Source organism: Osmerus eperlanus, chromosome 4 (genome assembly GCF_963692335.1).
Source record: "Osmerus eperlanus chromosome 4, fOsmEpe2.1, whole genome shotgun sequence".
Classification (NCBI taxonomy): domain Eukaryota; kingdom Metazoa; phylum Chordata; class Actinopteri; order Osmeriformes; family Osmeridae; genus Osmerus; species Osmerus eperlanus.
This window is the reverse complement of record NC_085021.1, coordinates 16,347,233-16,362,915: the sequence shown is the minus strand read 5'-3', so window position 1 is coordinate 16,362,915 and position 15,683 is coordinate 16,347,233. Positions and strand designations below refer to the sequence as shown.

The 15,683-nt window shown below is 41.3% G+C and overlaps 1 protein-coding gene across 2 annotated transcripts in view; it reads left to right on the top strand.

Moving 5' to 3' along the window:
• Nucleotides 1–15,683, top strand: part of tp73 (tumor protein p73) — a 24,308-nt gene extending 8,625 nt beyond the window's left edge. The window contains exons 1-12 of one of the 2 annotated variants that reach the window (XM_062459533.1): nt 382–699; nt 1,718–1,963; nt 8,582–8,768; nt 8,903–9,018; nt 9,927–10,036; nt 10,236–10,378; nt 10,489–10,577; nt 10,750–10,874; nt 11,231–11,388; nt 11,643–11,775; nt 13,013–13,106; nt 13,237–15,683. In XM_062459533.1, the coding sequence (XP_062315517.1) occupies nt 679–699; nt 1,718–1,963; nt 8,582–8,768; nt 8,903–9,018; nt 9,927–10,036; nt 10,236–10,378; nt 10,489–10,577; nt 10,750–10,874; nt 11,231–11,388; nt 11,643–11,775; nt 13,013–13,106; nt 13,237–13,611 (1,797 nt within the window). In that variant the 5' untranslated portion in view covers nt 382–678 and the 3' untranslated portion in view covers nt 13,612–15,683. Of the gene's footprint in view, nt 1–381; nt 700–1,717; nt 1,964–8,581; nt 8,769–8,902; nt 9,019–9,926; nt 10,037–10,235; nt 10,379–10,488; nt 10,578–10,749; nt 10,875–11,230; nt 11,389–11,642; nt 11,776–13,012; nt 13,107–13,236 lie in introns of those variants that run through there. The other variant, XM_062459532.1, reaches the window with a different exon arrangement.

The window sequence follows — 15,683 nt, the reverse complement described above, 5'->3', positions numbered from 1 at the left end:
ATAATAGTAGTACAAAATATTTAGTTATTTGGGCAGGTCATGAAGAAAATCCAAATAGGCACGTCGTACAATTTAGGAATGCTAAAGGTTTTTGCCTTACCAGTATTGATATGTGGAGGAGGTCAAATATAGACAATTGCATCTTCCTTATATGGAAGCCCACTATCTCTTCCCAGGTTGACCCTTGAACTATTCTCAGTCTTTTATGTGTTTTCCTCCCCCCCCAGCCCCCCCAGCCCCCCCACCCCCCCCCCCACCCCCCACCCCCCCATTTTAAGGCATGTCGGACTAGACAGTGTTTACCTAGCGCGGGCCTTCACAAGGTGTTTTCCTGCATGTGTGTACTTGCTCCGATGTTGCCGTCTAAGTCTGGGCATGCCGTAATTAGAACATCATGCCATGTTTTGGGTTCCCATCCCTCTTTCCCTGTTCTTTTCTCAGTGCATCTCCTCTCTTTCTGTAGACCAGTCCGATTTCCTAACCTTCACTACCTTTGAAGGTTATTTAGGGTTATTGTGGGTGTGTACCTGTGTATGAGTGTGTGTGTTTATTCATGCACATCTCTACTGAACCCCTACGATTAGGCTATGATTTCTCTCATTTGCCCTCTTTGGTTGTGTTTGGATACCACTGATTGAGGACATTTTGTATAGGAGAAAATATCAACTTGTTTGGAGAATGTACTACGTGAAAAAGAAGGTACTGTAATTGATTGTATGGTCTTGTATTTAGATGTTGCTTCAGTCTTCAGTGTTGCTCAGTTTATTGAGAGAGCTTGTGATGCCTGGCTACAGGCCATGCAGTTGGTATAACCTTTGGTTTATTGACATCAGTATGTTTATTTTGTGAATATTCCATTGACTGAGCAGTTTTCTATCCATTGATGTTTTCACCTCTTGACCATTTGGATGTGAATCTGTTATTAGCTTCTGCACTTACCCAACAAACCACTGCATTTGATAGACATATTTCCACTATTAATGTAGCATTAATATAATTGATGTGTTGTCCTTTAACATTTCAAATATATCTATTGACTTTGATCTAGTTCTGGTGTTTTCTAGTATACTTTTCTAGTCAGTGCTATGGGAACACAAAATGGCTAAATGGATCATAGTGTGCTACTTGACAAAGACAGAAACAGAAAAAAATTCTTTCCAGGTTTCCCTCAACCTGTGTGTATGGGTATTCTGGTCTCCAGCCTTACAAAGAGCAGTGGTGGTGGTGGTGTGTTACCTCCTACCACAGTGGTACAAATCCTCCTTGTCTGTTTGAGGTGGGAGGGGAAAAGGGGGGACAGGGCTGTGGGGAATGGCAGGCAATTAGGCAGAGCATGGGTTATGCTTGTCTTTTACAACCCCAATGTACTCCCTCGGGGAACTACACAAAACAACAGATACCCCTCTTACCCACACACACACACACACACACTCATACAGGCTTGAGAGCGTATACTGTTGGCACAAATGCAAATACACAATATGTAAGCATGGGGGCATGTGCGCACACACACACACCAAGATCCTCCTGCGCTGTCTCAGAGCCCTCACAATTGTAACCCGAACCCTTCTCACTAGTCCACAAATTTAAGTATCTCTCCAGGTGGGTCTTTTACCTGTATCCTCCCTTTCTTTCTTTCTTTCTTTCCCCTCCTCTCCCCCTCCCTCTCACCTTCCTCCCTCCTCCTCCTCCGCTTCCTCCCTCCCTGGTTCTCCAGTCCCAGTACAACCTGCTGAGCAGCAGCATGGAGGCCAGCCTGGGGAGCCGCGCGGCGTCCACCAGTCCCTACAGCTCAGAGAACACCTCAGCTGTGCCCACTCCCTCGCCCTACTCGCAGCCCAACTCCACCTTCGACGGCATGTCACCGGCGCCCGCCATCCCCTCCAACACCGACTATCCGGGGCCTCACACCTTCGAGGTGACCTTTCAGCAGTCCAGCACCGCTAAGTCGGCCACCTGGACGGTGAGTTGACTTTATTGATTTGAGCGAGAGTTTGATCGGCAGGAAGCATGCTTGTCGGCGCGCGCCATGCAACATACTGTACACGCACGCTCACTCACACATGCATACAGCCATGCTTGCACGGAGGAGCAAGGTCATGTTATGATCAAATGTATTTATGTCTGTCTCTCTCTCACACACACACTCTGTATGTGTATCTCTGGTGTTCTTTGTCTCACCCATCGCTTCCTTTTCTCTCTGTACATTCCCCTCATGGCTCTGATAGCTTTGGCTGCTTCATGAGAGGAGTGTATTGAACACAAGTTTGAACACATTTTAAGTGGCTTGATGCAATCAGGCACCACAAACAACCCTTTTCTTGTATAACAAGTTGTGTGTGTGTTCTATAATTTTGATTTGTAGATAAAGTGACATTGAGAAAAAGTGAATACTTGACTTACCGATGCAAGGTTATTCTGTAATTTTGTTGTGGTGGTTGCACCTTTAAAGCTAAAGACCAAAACACAAGGGAATCTACGAGTTTGTCTAAAGACACTTAAAACAGGAGCACTGTGATTTTTCTTGGATAAATAAGAAGTCACCCCAGGAAAGGTGTAACCCTGTGTCTGTCGGAGTGTTGACCTCTGTGAAAGGGGATACCACATTTCCTTTCCTGTGTGTGTGTTTGTGTGTGTGCGTGTGTGTCTCTGTGTGTGTGTGTGTGTGTGTGTGTGTGTGTGTGTGTGTGTGTGTGTGTGTGTGTGTGTGTGTGTGTGTGTGTGTGTGTGTGTGTGTGTGTGTGTGTGTGTGTGTGTGTGTAGAGTGTAGCGTGAGTTAGAGAGGCTTCTTTTAGGTTCTGTTTGTTAAAAGTACTCATGCATGGGGGGTCTTCTGTTCTCGCTTGGTGATGCTGTAAACGGATCCTCCCCTCGCCACTGAAGTGGTGGTCTCTGACCCTCTCTCTTTCTTCAGGGAGCTTAAGACACTCCTGGCTGTCACCTCTGGTGCCTGGAGCCCCACTCTGCTCTCTCATGGATGGTCTACATGACAAGTGTCTGTCAACCCAGCTCTCTCATCCCCATTTTGACTGAGGCTTATCTCACCCTCTTACCTCATGGCAACCAAAGATACACTGGGAAAACATTAGCCTCAGGAAACCATTTTCAGACATAAATAACAATAATAGAAGTTAATTGCTATGTTTTAAGGGTATTTTGAATGTTTTAAGAAACAAACACAGGTCTGAATGTAGTCTTACTGATAAACATTAAGTAGCCATTAACAAGCAAGTTAATTAAAAGGGAGTCAGGTGGCTGAGCGGTTAGGGAATCGGGTTAGTAATCAGAAGGTTGCCAGTTCGATTCCCGGCTGTGCCAAATGACGTTGTGTCCTTGGGCAAGGCACTTCACCCTACTTGCCTCGGGGGAATGTCCCCTGTACTTACTGTAAGTCGCTCTGGATAAGAGCGTCTGCTAAATGAGTAAATGTAAATGTAATTAAGAAATGTAAAAACTCTCCCATCTAGTGGCAGATGGTTGATCCATTCCCTCTTTGAAGTAAGAATTGTCTCGTGGTCATGCCAGGTTATCAGGAAAATCCTCCACTAACTTTACAGTGTTACACTAAAATGTGTGATTGAGTAATTAGTATGTGTCCGAAAGTCACTTGTTTTTCTGTAGTATCTCTCGTGGTGTAGACGAGGAGGTATAAACTGTGTCTTTACCAATTAAGACTCCATTCTGTTCTATCAAGGACGTTTAAAAAATGTCTCACCTTACAAAGATAGCACATGCACTGCCTAAACTTTGTTTAAATCATTTGCTTAGGCATCGCTTTGTGTACATTTTGTATTTGACCACATAGACATTAATACTATATAAGGTTTAACAGCGAGAGAGGTATCCTAAGATGCTTTGCTGTCTGGCTGACAGAACAATTAAAGCGCTCTTCATTGTTTTGTTACCTGGAGGCAGTAGTTACTGAGTGTTAGAGCAATGTTTAGTGCCACGGCGAGAAAAGATACACTGTTATTACATGACAGAGTACTTTTGACTGGCTAATGCTTAGGGAAGATGAGCCAGCAGAAAAAAAGAGGATTTGTTGAAGCCTGTGATTATTTTAATTCATCCTCTATCATAAAAGGGCGGATCATGATGTGAAAAGAACAATTCAATTGTGTCCATTGAAACTGTATGTCCCTCAATTTGACTGTCCAGGAGCAGGTTTTTAAATGAATGTGCACCTAAACCTGTAAAGGTATACAAACATAAACATAGTTTCTTTGTCGGTGTTATCAGTTTTCACCTTATGGTTGAAGATGGATTAGGGAGAGAAGGCTGGTCCTAAATTTGTGCCTGATGGGGGCCATGACCATTTGAATAACGTTTTAAGGACCTCCAAAATATTTGTCTTTCAAAATCAACAGTTTCAAATAATGGAAGAGATTGTGTTCAAGATCTCAAATGAAAGAGCCTATTGTAATGCAGGGGATTCCCAAAATGAGTTGTAAAAGTGTGCGTTTGTGTTTGCACATTGTACTTTTGTGTATGTGTGTGAGAGAGAGACAGAGAGAGAGTGTGATAGTGTGTGTGTGTGTGTGCGGGTGTGTGTGTGTGTACGTATGTGTGCAACATCTTTAATCCTAAGTCTAAGGCTTGTTCTCTACATGAATAGATCTACACAAGGATACCTGTCTAGGGTGGATTGAGTCACTTTGTGGTAGATATGAGGGGGTTAGCAGCAGGCTGTGCTGGGTGTAGTTTAGTGTGGCCTCAGGCAGAGGGGAATGCCATAGGGGCATACTCACTGCACTAAGCTACCTACCTACCTACGGTTGGGCACTGATCTCAGCTGGCATTGATGGCATGCAGGTTTAAGGGATTAAATACTCAAGCTGCAGCAGAGAAAGCTTTTTGTCACTTACAAGGTGCTTGTTAGTGCTCCATCAATGCCATTCCTGTCTTCACTCTCATGATCACACTAATCATGCTGACATTTTTTATGCTCTTTTTTCTTCCCTCGCTCAGACCCTAGGTTGGGCATCTTGCGCATGCAACAACCAACTTTGTGTTAAAGCAATTTAAGCAATTTTAGCAATTTAAATGGTTTGGGATAGAGGTCATTGCTAAAATGACAGTCATGATAGTCATGGTTCTTTTGCAATGTTAGGTCAATGTTGAAGTCACATCTTTTTTAATCGCTTTGTATGTTTAACACAGAATACATCACTACAGACTAGAGCATAGCTGGGGTTTTGTAACATGCTTTCGTTAAATGATTGGTGGTGTCATAGCCTTAACAGTATAGTATAGAAGGAATAGAATAGAATTTAGCGCCTTCTGCAAGATGATGCCTTGTATAATTATAATATTTAATACAAGGAGCCCACCCCACCCCATGTTAAACCACTGTATTACAACTGATCTCATAGCTGACTTTTTTCAGAGTTGGATGTCTTCTCCACACATGGTTATGCTTTATTAGAGGTAATTGCTCAAAGCATGCAGTTCCTCAAAAAGACTACTTTGCATGACAACATAAAACATTCCTGGGGCTCCGGAGCAAGATGAAGAAGGATGGAAATTAGATATAACACCTCAGCTTTCTCCAATAACGACCCCTCTCGACACTACGACACTTGGTTGGGTGTGTGTGAGGGCTAGACAGGCCAGAACATGCTCCGCATCCCAGCATGTTCCAAGCTGCTTTTCCCAGCTATTACCCTCTCTCCGTCAGGACATGGGCCCCAACACGCCCCAGACCACTCATCCTTCCTCTCCATCCTCTCCGCTGTCTCTGCATTAGAGTTGGGAAAACACACTTGATAATGAGGATTGTTCATACACGTGGTACTGGTGCATGTACTCACATGCACACAGACTGCATATGGGAGGACACAGTAACGCACATCATCATTCCAGGCTGGAGCCAAAGTAATGCTGTATGATAGACCGACATCCAATTCTGCTGACTGAACATAAATCTCTTTGATCATAATGGTTTGACGTCTTGTCCAACTGAGACCTGAGCTTGCTTGTACATGTCCTATGGACCATGTCAGTGTTGTAGAGACCCCTCACACACAGTGAGCAGTGAGTAAGGCTTTCATCTCCAGCAGCACTGCCAGTGCTGCTGGCATCACAGTTTTGTCTTTTATGCGATCTGTATCATGTTTATTTTATCATCGTATGTGTACAATCAGATAACATGGTTGGAAAAACATTGGCAATGTGTTAACTAATTGAAGGGAAACATACCCCTGGAAAGTAAATCATTCAAGTGAAACTTGATGGTCACCCAGAACATTCAGACAGTAGAAGGCACATTCAACAGGAAGGCGTTCGAGAGACTGAGACAGACAGGCAGATGATTACATCTTTCTCCAAATCTCCAAATTCTTACAAACAGCCATTAGAGCACATCAAAGGACTGTGGGTAATTCTCATCTTAATATTGAATTTCCATGGGTTTTCTGAGAGGAATCTCTCCAACATATACATCTGATAGAGGGAGAGTAGAGGCGTTGCTGTCTGTGGATGCGCCAATGTGATTAACGGGGTATTGCCGGTTCCTGCGTGTGTTAACATATTTTGGACAGTTAACCGAATTTGCGGTCGGCAAGCTAGAGCATGTCTCCATGGATGACAGTCTGGTAATTATCACTCAGTCTCCAACTACATGTCTGGACCTGCATCTGCTGGTCCACTGGACGGGAGGGCTTACTCATGGTGAAGCAGCCTGTCCTCCTTCTCCATCACACTTCTACTCCTCCACCTCTTTCTCTCCTCCATCCCAGCTTCTCTTCCCATCCTCTCTTCATTTCTTTTCACCTCTCTACCTCCATTGCTCTCTCAAAGTGCTCCCACCCACCATCTCTTTGCTTTTGCATCTTTGTCTTTGTATACTCCATTCTCTGTGTCGGAAAATCCACTGGCCCACCTTGCCTCATCAGATCCTCCTATCTCGGTAATCCATCGTTTGGGACTGTTATGCTGGACTGAGCATACTTGCGCAGAGCCATCTGTTTGTTCCAATATTATCTTGATATGGTAGATATAGTCTGAAACAGGGCAAACATTTTTGTACCATATCAACTTCATATCAGTTGTCTCCGCTCACTAATCTGAGAGCATCACCCAAAGGACTCTTCTGAGGAGCTTAACACCCCATTGATGACAGATGTATATAAACTAAAGGAAGGGAGAAAAGACAGGTTGAGACATATTTCCCACACAATTTCAGCCAGATAGAGAGAGAGAGGGAGAAAAGGAGAGAGAGATTTATGACTCGTATGTACACTCAGGTGTGACTGTGCTCAAACAGATTACCAACTGTTCAGCCCATACAACTGCCCACTTCATGTCAACAACTGGTTCGCACAGATTGCACAACTTACAATTCAATATTATTCATTAATAATTGAGTAACTGCTTATTTGTTGATGAACCCTCAATCCAATTTTTTTCAAATATATCATTGTTGTTTTAATTGTAATTTGGAATTCCATGATTTGGCATAGATTTTACCATCCGTTCAGACATAAGATTATAACCTATGATTTCTTTCATAAATTCATTGTTAGGGCAAGTCCCTTAGTCTTCAACTGTGAGAAAGTACAGGTTGTCATTTTCAAAATAATTATTCATGATATGGATGAGCTGTCAGGACATGCAGCACAGGTAGGAATATGTACGTTTGCAGAATAGTTTAATGTGTTGATTCAGCTTCTCCCACACACCCTAAGGCCTTTAGGGGATTGTAATGTGATTACAGTGTCAAAACAAGGAACCCAAGCAGATTTGAGCTTTTGATGTGATCACTCTCAAATGGGAATTACGTTCAGCAATAGGATAGCCTAGTCAGTAGACAAAATCCATATACAAGGTATAAACAGTAAGTCTTGTTTTGTAGGTATCTTACTGTGGTGTAAAAACGTAAAAGTGATCCGTAGACTTATGGAAGGATTAGAACTGCATTCACTCGGATGGTTTTGTTGTTACAGGGGAAAAGATGTATCATCGTTGAAACAATCATACAATCCCTACACTTGTCCTTGAGAACATTGCTGCATGTGCATTCAGATTCTCTTCAGCTTCAGAGTAGCAAGTCCACACAAAACACACTTTTTTCATGGAAGGTCCCATTTTTATGTCCTCAGGTGGATTTTTGGGATTTCTTGATAGTGTTAGGACATGTTGAAGCTTGTTAAGTGAGACATCCCCCTCTCCCCCAATGGCTTTGGATGCATTTGAATGCTTTCGGCAGAATGACTGCCAGTATCAGTAATGGCAGATGTGCCTGTCAGAGAGCACAAAGGGATCTTTAAAGATGCATGTTTCCCTTCAGTCAGGTATCCAAACAGATATATTATCCTAGAAATCCACAGACCACTTATATGCCTTCTTCTTCCTGTCATTTATTCTTACTTACTCATCTTAGTGTTCAATGTTGAATACTGCTTTTCATTCACTTATTATTTAATTCATATTTCAATGTTAAGGCACAGTTATCTGTCATCCACAACAGAAATTAAAGTAAAATTTGATATGAAATATGAATAAAATGAGCATAGTACTGTAAACATAACAGACATTTCCCTTTTTCTCTCAAACATTAATGCCCATGCCTTTGCCTCCCTAGTACTCTCCACTGTTGAAGAAGCTCTACTGTCAGATTGCCAAGACCTGTCCAATCCAGGTCAAGCTGTCTTCCACACCACCGCATGGCAGTGTTATCCGGGCCATGCCTGTCTACAAGAAAGCAGAGCATGTCACCGAGGTGGTCAAACGCTGCCCCAATCACGAACTAGGACGTGACTTCAATGATGGTATTTTTACAAAACCTTACATGCTTAAAAGGTCATCCTTCCTGTCTATATGTACACTGGAAGTGGTCTAGCGAAGCAGACCTAAGGCCAAGTGAACCTACTCTCACTTTTTCTTCAATCTGTTCTCACTTTAGGCCAGGTTGCCCCAGCCAGCCATCTGATCAGGGTAGAGGGGAACAACCTATCCCAGTATGTGGATGATGCAATCACAGGCAGGCAGAGTGTCATGGTGCCCTATGAGTCCCCACAGGTGAGTGTCTCCTAACAAGCTCCCAGGGTGTGGTGAGGTGTGAGATGCCCAACATTAAAACAGGAGGCTTATAATGAGAAAATTATATTAAATTGATGGAGGTGTGATATGATAGAAATAATTTGATTTGTAGGTATTCAGGCCCCCCTTATATCAAGCAAGTACAGTAATCAATTGTTTACATATGAATACAGAAGCACAATAATAATATAATATAGTAACGCATTAATAAAATACAACATGAAAATAAAGACTTAAGTGAGATGTCATGTTTAGACTAGTATGGTGGTGAAAAATCACATTGTAAGAGACAGCAAGAATAATGTGACATACACAAATGACTGTACATTGCGTTGTTGCAACAGCTTTCACAGCACAGTTGATGTGCAGCAATACCGCCACCTAGGGGCAATGAAAAATAGCTTTTAAAGACAGGTTGATGACAACCTTGGGGTTTCCAGTCAACCGGATTAGAAGAAGAAGAAACATGTATTCGTCTTTACAGTGTGACACCTACATGTGTACAGGGAGCAGTGACATCAGGAAACACACACACACATGCTTCCTCTCCATTTTCCCATCCTGCTATCCTTCCTCCAAGGGCAGCCAGGAGCAGTGGTCTACCATATCAACAGCAACCAGGGGCCACGGTCAAATGCTCATCCATGTCTTGGCGAGGGAAATGGGCAGGAGAGAAATCTGTTCTTCATGTTTTAGGATTACATTATATTTGTTGAGGAAAACCTATGTGAGCACGGAACATGCAAACTCCACACAGAGAGACTTGGAAGATAGCCCACCCAATAGCTTCCCGTGCAGGAATCAAACCTTTTTGCTGTGAGGCGACAGTGCCAGGCACTGTGTCACCATACCAATATTAACCAGGGTCCTATGGTTGTCTCTGATAGGTGGGGACTGAGTTTACCACCATCCTGTACAACTTCATGTGCAACAGCAGTTGTGTTGGCGGAATGAACCGAAGACCCATCCTCATTATCATCACCTTGGAAACAAGAGAGTGAGTGACTTGTAATCATTACCAAATAACTTGTCTATGTCTATATGTGTATAATGTATTGCATTATGTTTTCCCAGCAGGGGAAAATTACCCACACAGAACATACTTAAATGGAACAATAATTGAAACCCAGTTATAATGATGAACATGCGGGTCCTCTCTGATAAATAGTTTAATTTGTACAACATTTCTCTTAAAGTGGTCAGGTCCTGGGACGAAGGTCGTTTGAAGGTCGAATATGTGCTTGTCCAGGACGAGACCGCAAAGCGGACGAGGACCATTTCAGAGAGCAGCAAGCCCTGAACGAGAATGTAGCAAAGAACGGAAACAACAACAAGCGCAGTGCGTCTCCCTTCGGTCAAAGTTTTGAATATCTTTAATGTTTCCCGCAATCCTTCATTTACGTAACACATTTACATTACATATAATTGGTGTTTTGTTTTTGTTTCCAGATTTCAAACAGGCCGCTCCAAACATTCCTAATCCAAACATCAACATGAAAAAGAGGCGGCATGGAGAAGAGGAGGTTTATTATATTCCTGTAAGGAATCCTGTTCAGCAGCACCACATCAGTACCAGTTTTGGTTTCACTCAGCCACAAATAAACCCTCACTGTATGAATGTGAAATACATTGCTACTGGTCGTGCTTTTTCATGTTGGTGCTTATGCCTGTGTGTTTGCATTTGCTTCTGTGTGTGTCTGTGTGGTGCAGGTACGTGGCAGAGAGAACTTTGATCTCCTGATGAAGATCAAGGACAGTCTAGAACTAGTGGAGCTCGTACCACAACAGCTGGTGGATTCCTACAGACAACAGCAGCAACAGATGCTCCAAAGACAGTGAGTTGGCTGCATACGTGACCATAAGCATTTCCATACCCACACATTCGGTATGTGATTTATCACGTTTCATATCCATTTTATTGAATTGTACACACTCAGATACATTGACACTTACCATGTATCCTAGCTGCACACACATACATTACTGTGCAAATTTCTAGAAAGAAAATTATGTATTTGTGCAGAAAACTATTCTGAAATTATTTCAGAACTATTTAAACATTGTGCTTTCTACTGACACACTAAAAGAATGCATGAGACTAAAACAACAGTACATTGCACAGTACAGTATATTGTAACTTATATCTCTTCAAGGGTTTCTTACACTTCTCTTGTCATCTTCTGGTCTACAGGAGCCATGTAGCATCTCCATCCTCCTACGGCTCTCCTCTGTCCAACATGAACAAGCTGCATGTCCATGGAGGCATCAGCAAACTGCCCTCTGTCAACCAACTAGTGGGACACCAGTCTCAGCAGAGTTCTGTACCCTCCCCCAACATGACCCATATGGGTGAGTGTGAGTGTGAGTGTGTGTGTGTGTGTGTGTGTGTGTGTGTGTGTGTGTGTGTGTGTGTGTGTGTGTGTCTGTCTGTCTGGTTGGGTTTGTGTGTGTGTGCACATACAGTACGTCATTTATGAACATTACCTTTCCAAGAGTACTTTTGTTTCTAAATGAAGCTGAGGAAACATTGTACCATAAGGTCATGTGTGATACAACTATTGATTATCTTTATTAATTTATCTATGATATCTGTCCCTCCACAGGTCCCAACATGCTCAACAGTCACCACATGCAGACCAATGGTGACATGAATGGCGGACACAGCGGCCAATCCATGGTGTCCACATCGCACTGCACCCCTCCCCCTCCGTATAACCCTGACCCCAGCCTTGTCAGGTACCTCACCCTCCAATGACTTCTTCTATCCTACTGTCACAAGCAAAACTAGCCAATAAGAGCCATAAATAGACATCTAAGTTGTTGTTGGGTGCGATGTTAGTCCAACAGTGCCAAATTATATAATAACAGTTGCAATGTTACCTTAATGAAGCATTTGCTTCCAGCATTAACTTGGGTTGCCTCATGTGCAAACTTTAATGTAGTGCGTGAAACTGCAGTTAAAATGAAACAGGGCCTCCTACTTTGCCTACCAAGGTTAAATATAGACCTATATAAAAGGTCTATATATTCCTTTGTTTTATTACAGGCCAACTTATTCAAGATTTAGATTCTATTTTCCAATAAAAAGTACTATTTGCATTCTCATATCCATCCAATCCACATGGCCTTCTAAAGCAGCATATTCAATATAAAAAGCAAATCTTATCTCAGCTTTGTCACATGTAGGACCATGACCTGACCATGTGACTCGGTAAAACATTGTGCCCTTAGTGGAATCTTAAGCTCTTGATCTCTTCACATTGCATCGGAACAAGGTCTGAAAATGCCCAGTGAATGGACGTTCAAAGAATGCTAATTTTCAGATGTTTTGATGCGATTGGTTTACAATTTAGGCATTACTGTGTCCCACTGTTAAGGCTTTGATTTGGCAGTGTCTTGAATTATGAATCCAGAGGTAAATGGGTTATTGTCTTGTCTTGTTTTTGTTTTGTCAAAATTGTATGTAGCAAATACTTTTATATGGATGTATTTATAATAAAGGATTTGATTAAATCAAAATGGCTTTACGAATCATTAATACATTGCATGCACTTAATGATTTACTTTAAAATCATATTGTAAGGTAAAGATGGTTTGTTATCATTTGTGACATACATTAATCATGGGCTACACTGATTTAATTGTGTAAAAGTAGCCTACTATATAATTTAAGACTGTATTATCTTCTCTTCCCATAATTGCATTTTAATCAGTGAAATAAAATAAAATGCATCAGTTTACTTTGCTATTCACATTTTTTACTTTATGTCATATCCCTAAACACCTATGGAGATCTAAGAGCATATTACAGACAAGCAAATGGGAATAACAATGCATCAAGCTAAGCCCGGTGCGAAGCAGAGCTACCATCACACTGTTTCTGTTTGACCTGTCCCGTTCTTTTAGGAATACTTGATTAATTAAATCTGAAAGTAAGCCAAATCTTAATAGCACTGCTTTTCTCTCCATACAGTTTTCTAACCAGCCTGGGCTGCCAGAATTGCATTGATTACTTCACCTCCCAGGGTCTCCAGAGTATCTACCACCTTCAAACTCTGTCCATGGAGGTAATAGCTTCAGAAAGTGCACAACCTCATGTTACTAATACTATGTATGTAGGTTACTTGGCTCTCTTTTCCCCACTTCTCCTTTTCTGGTCTTCACCATGACTTTTCTCTCTATCATTGCCAACCATAGGACCTGGGTGCTCTGAAGATCCCTGAGCAGTTTCGTCTGGCCATCTGGCGAGGCCTGCAAGAAATGAAACAAGGTGGTCCTCCCCATCACCACGACTATCACGGCCAGCAGCTCATTCGCTCGAGCAGCAACATGTCCGCAGCTGCTACCGCCATGGCGATCGGCAGCGGTGGCGAGCTCCAGCGACAACGCGTCATGGAGGCTGTGCACTTTCGTGTGCGGCACACCATCACCATCCCCAACCGGCCCGGCACCGGCCCCCCTGCAGTGGCAGCCGCTGATGAGTGGCCCGACTTCGGCTTCGACATGCCCGACTGTAAAGTATCACGAAAGCACTCCATCAAAGAGGAGTTCATGGAGAGAGATCTCCACTGACAGAAATCCAGTGAATGAGAAATTCATGGACAAAATAGTTGGGCATGAGTTTTAAATGTTAATACTTTGCTGTGGCTGAGGTATTTTTATTTCCCATTTTTATGGGGGGACATAGTTGTACATGTATGCAGTTCTCTGGATGTATCTATTGTACTTGAACTATCAAGCAGTGATGTTCCAAGATGTTACATGTATCCAATAAATTAGTGAACAAAGGGACACTAAATTGTGACATAATGACATTGAATTGGGAAAGATTTTTTATAATCACAATCCTGGAAACTTTTTGATGCAATAAAACTGTTGAAAACTAGTTAAAAATAACAAAGATTATGGGCTACTATGGAAAATCTGTATTTACCCCATTTCCAAAGTAGGTCAGCAAGGAGTGTAAATTATTTTGGTGAAATCATCAATAATCAGATGCTTATGGCCATACTTTGGTGGATACAAAAATATAGCTACCACTATGTGACCGTGTGCACAATTAGATCTTAGTTGACTTATTTATTGTTTTTACTATTGTAATTGTAAATATATGTACATTCTGTAAAATCTATATTACATTTGTGGTCAAACTGAAAACACTTATATTGTGTTTTCAGATTTTTTATGGTGTCATTATCTGATGACACCAAATAAATGTTGCTATAGATATAAAACTGAAAAAAAGCAAGTAACATGGTACCAGTATATAACATATGTTTGGTTAGAGCACTTATTTAAAGTCTCTGTGCCTAGTTATCTTTTCACCACAAAATAATTGCGAGGAACTAATCTCCCTAGTGTATTAAAAGTCTTATTGGATAATATGCCACTTGAATTGTATACATATTGTAGGTACATCTAAGTCCCATGTAATTTTTTATTAAATTGTTAGCGGAAGTTGTGCGGTAACCCAAAAAACAGTATTACAGATACAAAAGATTGGACGGTTGGACTCTGATCCTGTCAGATGTTAAGATGTTAATGTAAGTGAGTCCCTGTATAGAATTGCTTTTTTGACGAAATTTTAACTTTGTAATTTCAAAAGAGGTACATTTTGTGTTGAGTAGTAAGGATTAATCAAGAGAACATTAAAGAGACCATCAGACAAAACTCAGAAATAGATCAATAATATTTTTTATGTTATGAATTGTGTTACATGACATCCATTAGGAAAAGTGATAATAACAAAGTACTTTTAAATTGAACCCAGTTTATCTTTTACTGGTTTTTACAATGACCTTTTAGAAATTTGAGGAATCAAATAATACCTGAATTTACTTTCTAACCCATGTAACTAAAATGATAGCCTTATCTCTTTGTTTTATTTTAGAGTCTTGCAGGTCAAGCTCTTCCTTTTGATTACAGTTTGTTTTGTTCAGAGCCGTGTGTGTATCCTACAAATCCTGTATTTCCTTGCACTTGTCTTTGTTAATTGATTCAATGGTGTTTTTTGAGATAGAATTGGAACATTGCTTATCTCTGTGTTCAACTGTTCCTAAATGGTAGTTAGAGGAGCTTTGGCTCTGAGATGTGCAGACAACCTAAATGTGACAGACTTGTAACGGAATATTGGACAGTGCACACTTCTCCACTCAGTTGAATAGTTGTATCTCAATTGTAACACCATGTGAGACATGCACTCCTATTCAGCTCGAAAGCAAATTTAAATGACGTAATTTTATCTGTAGAAAAAAATATGTTGCTTTGGCTACTTGATACATATGTAAATAATCCACTTACACAGCATTCACCAAACACAATATAATACACAGCCACAGGGACCTTCTCTTACACAGAACTGGAAAGAAAATAAAGTGCTTTACTGCTTTACAGAGACACAGAATAATGTCAAGTTATATGTGCTTATAATCAGTGTTATCCCATATACATTTGTAAATGGTAGTGTGTCATTTTGTTAGGACATTTCCTGTTGGTGTTTCTTTTTATATACAAGATGTACTAATGTTCTAAAGTAATAGTGTTCATATCAGTGTCATGTTCCTATTTGAGGTTGTACATGTAAAGTTTTCTTCTTCTTGTAAATCATTAATATTAAAAAGTGTTTCTTTACAGAAGTACTACTA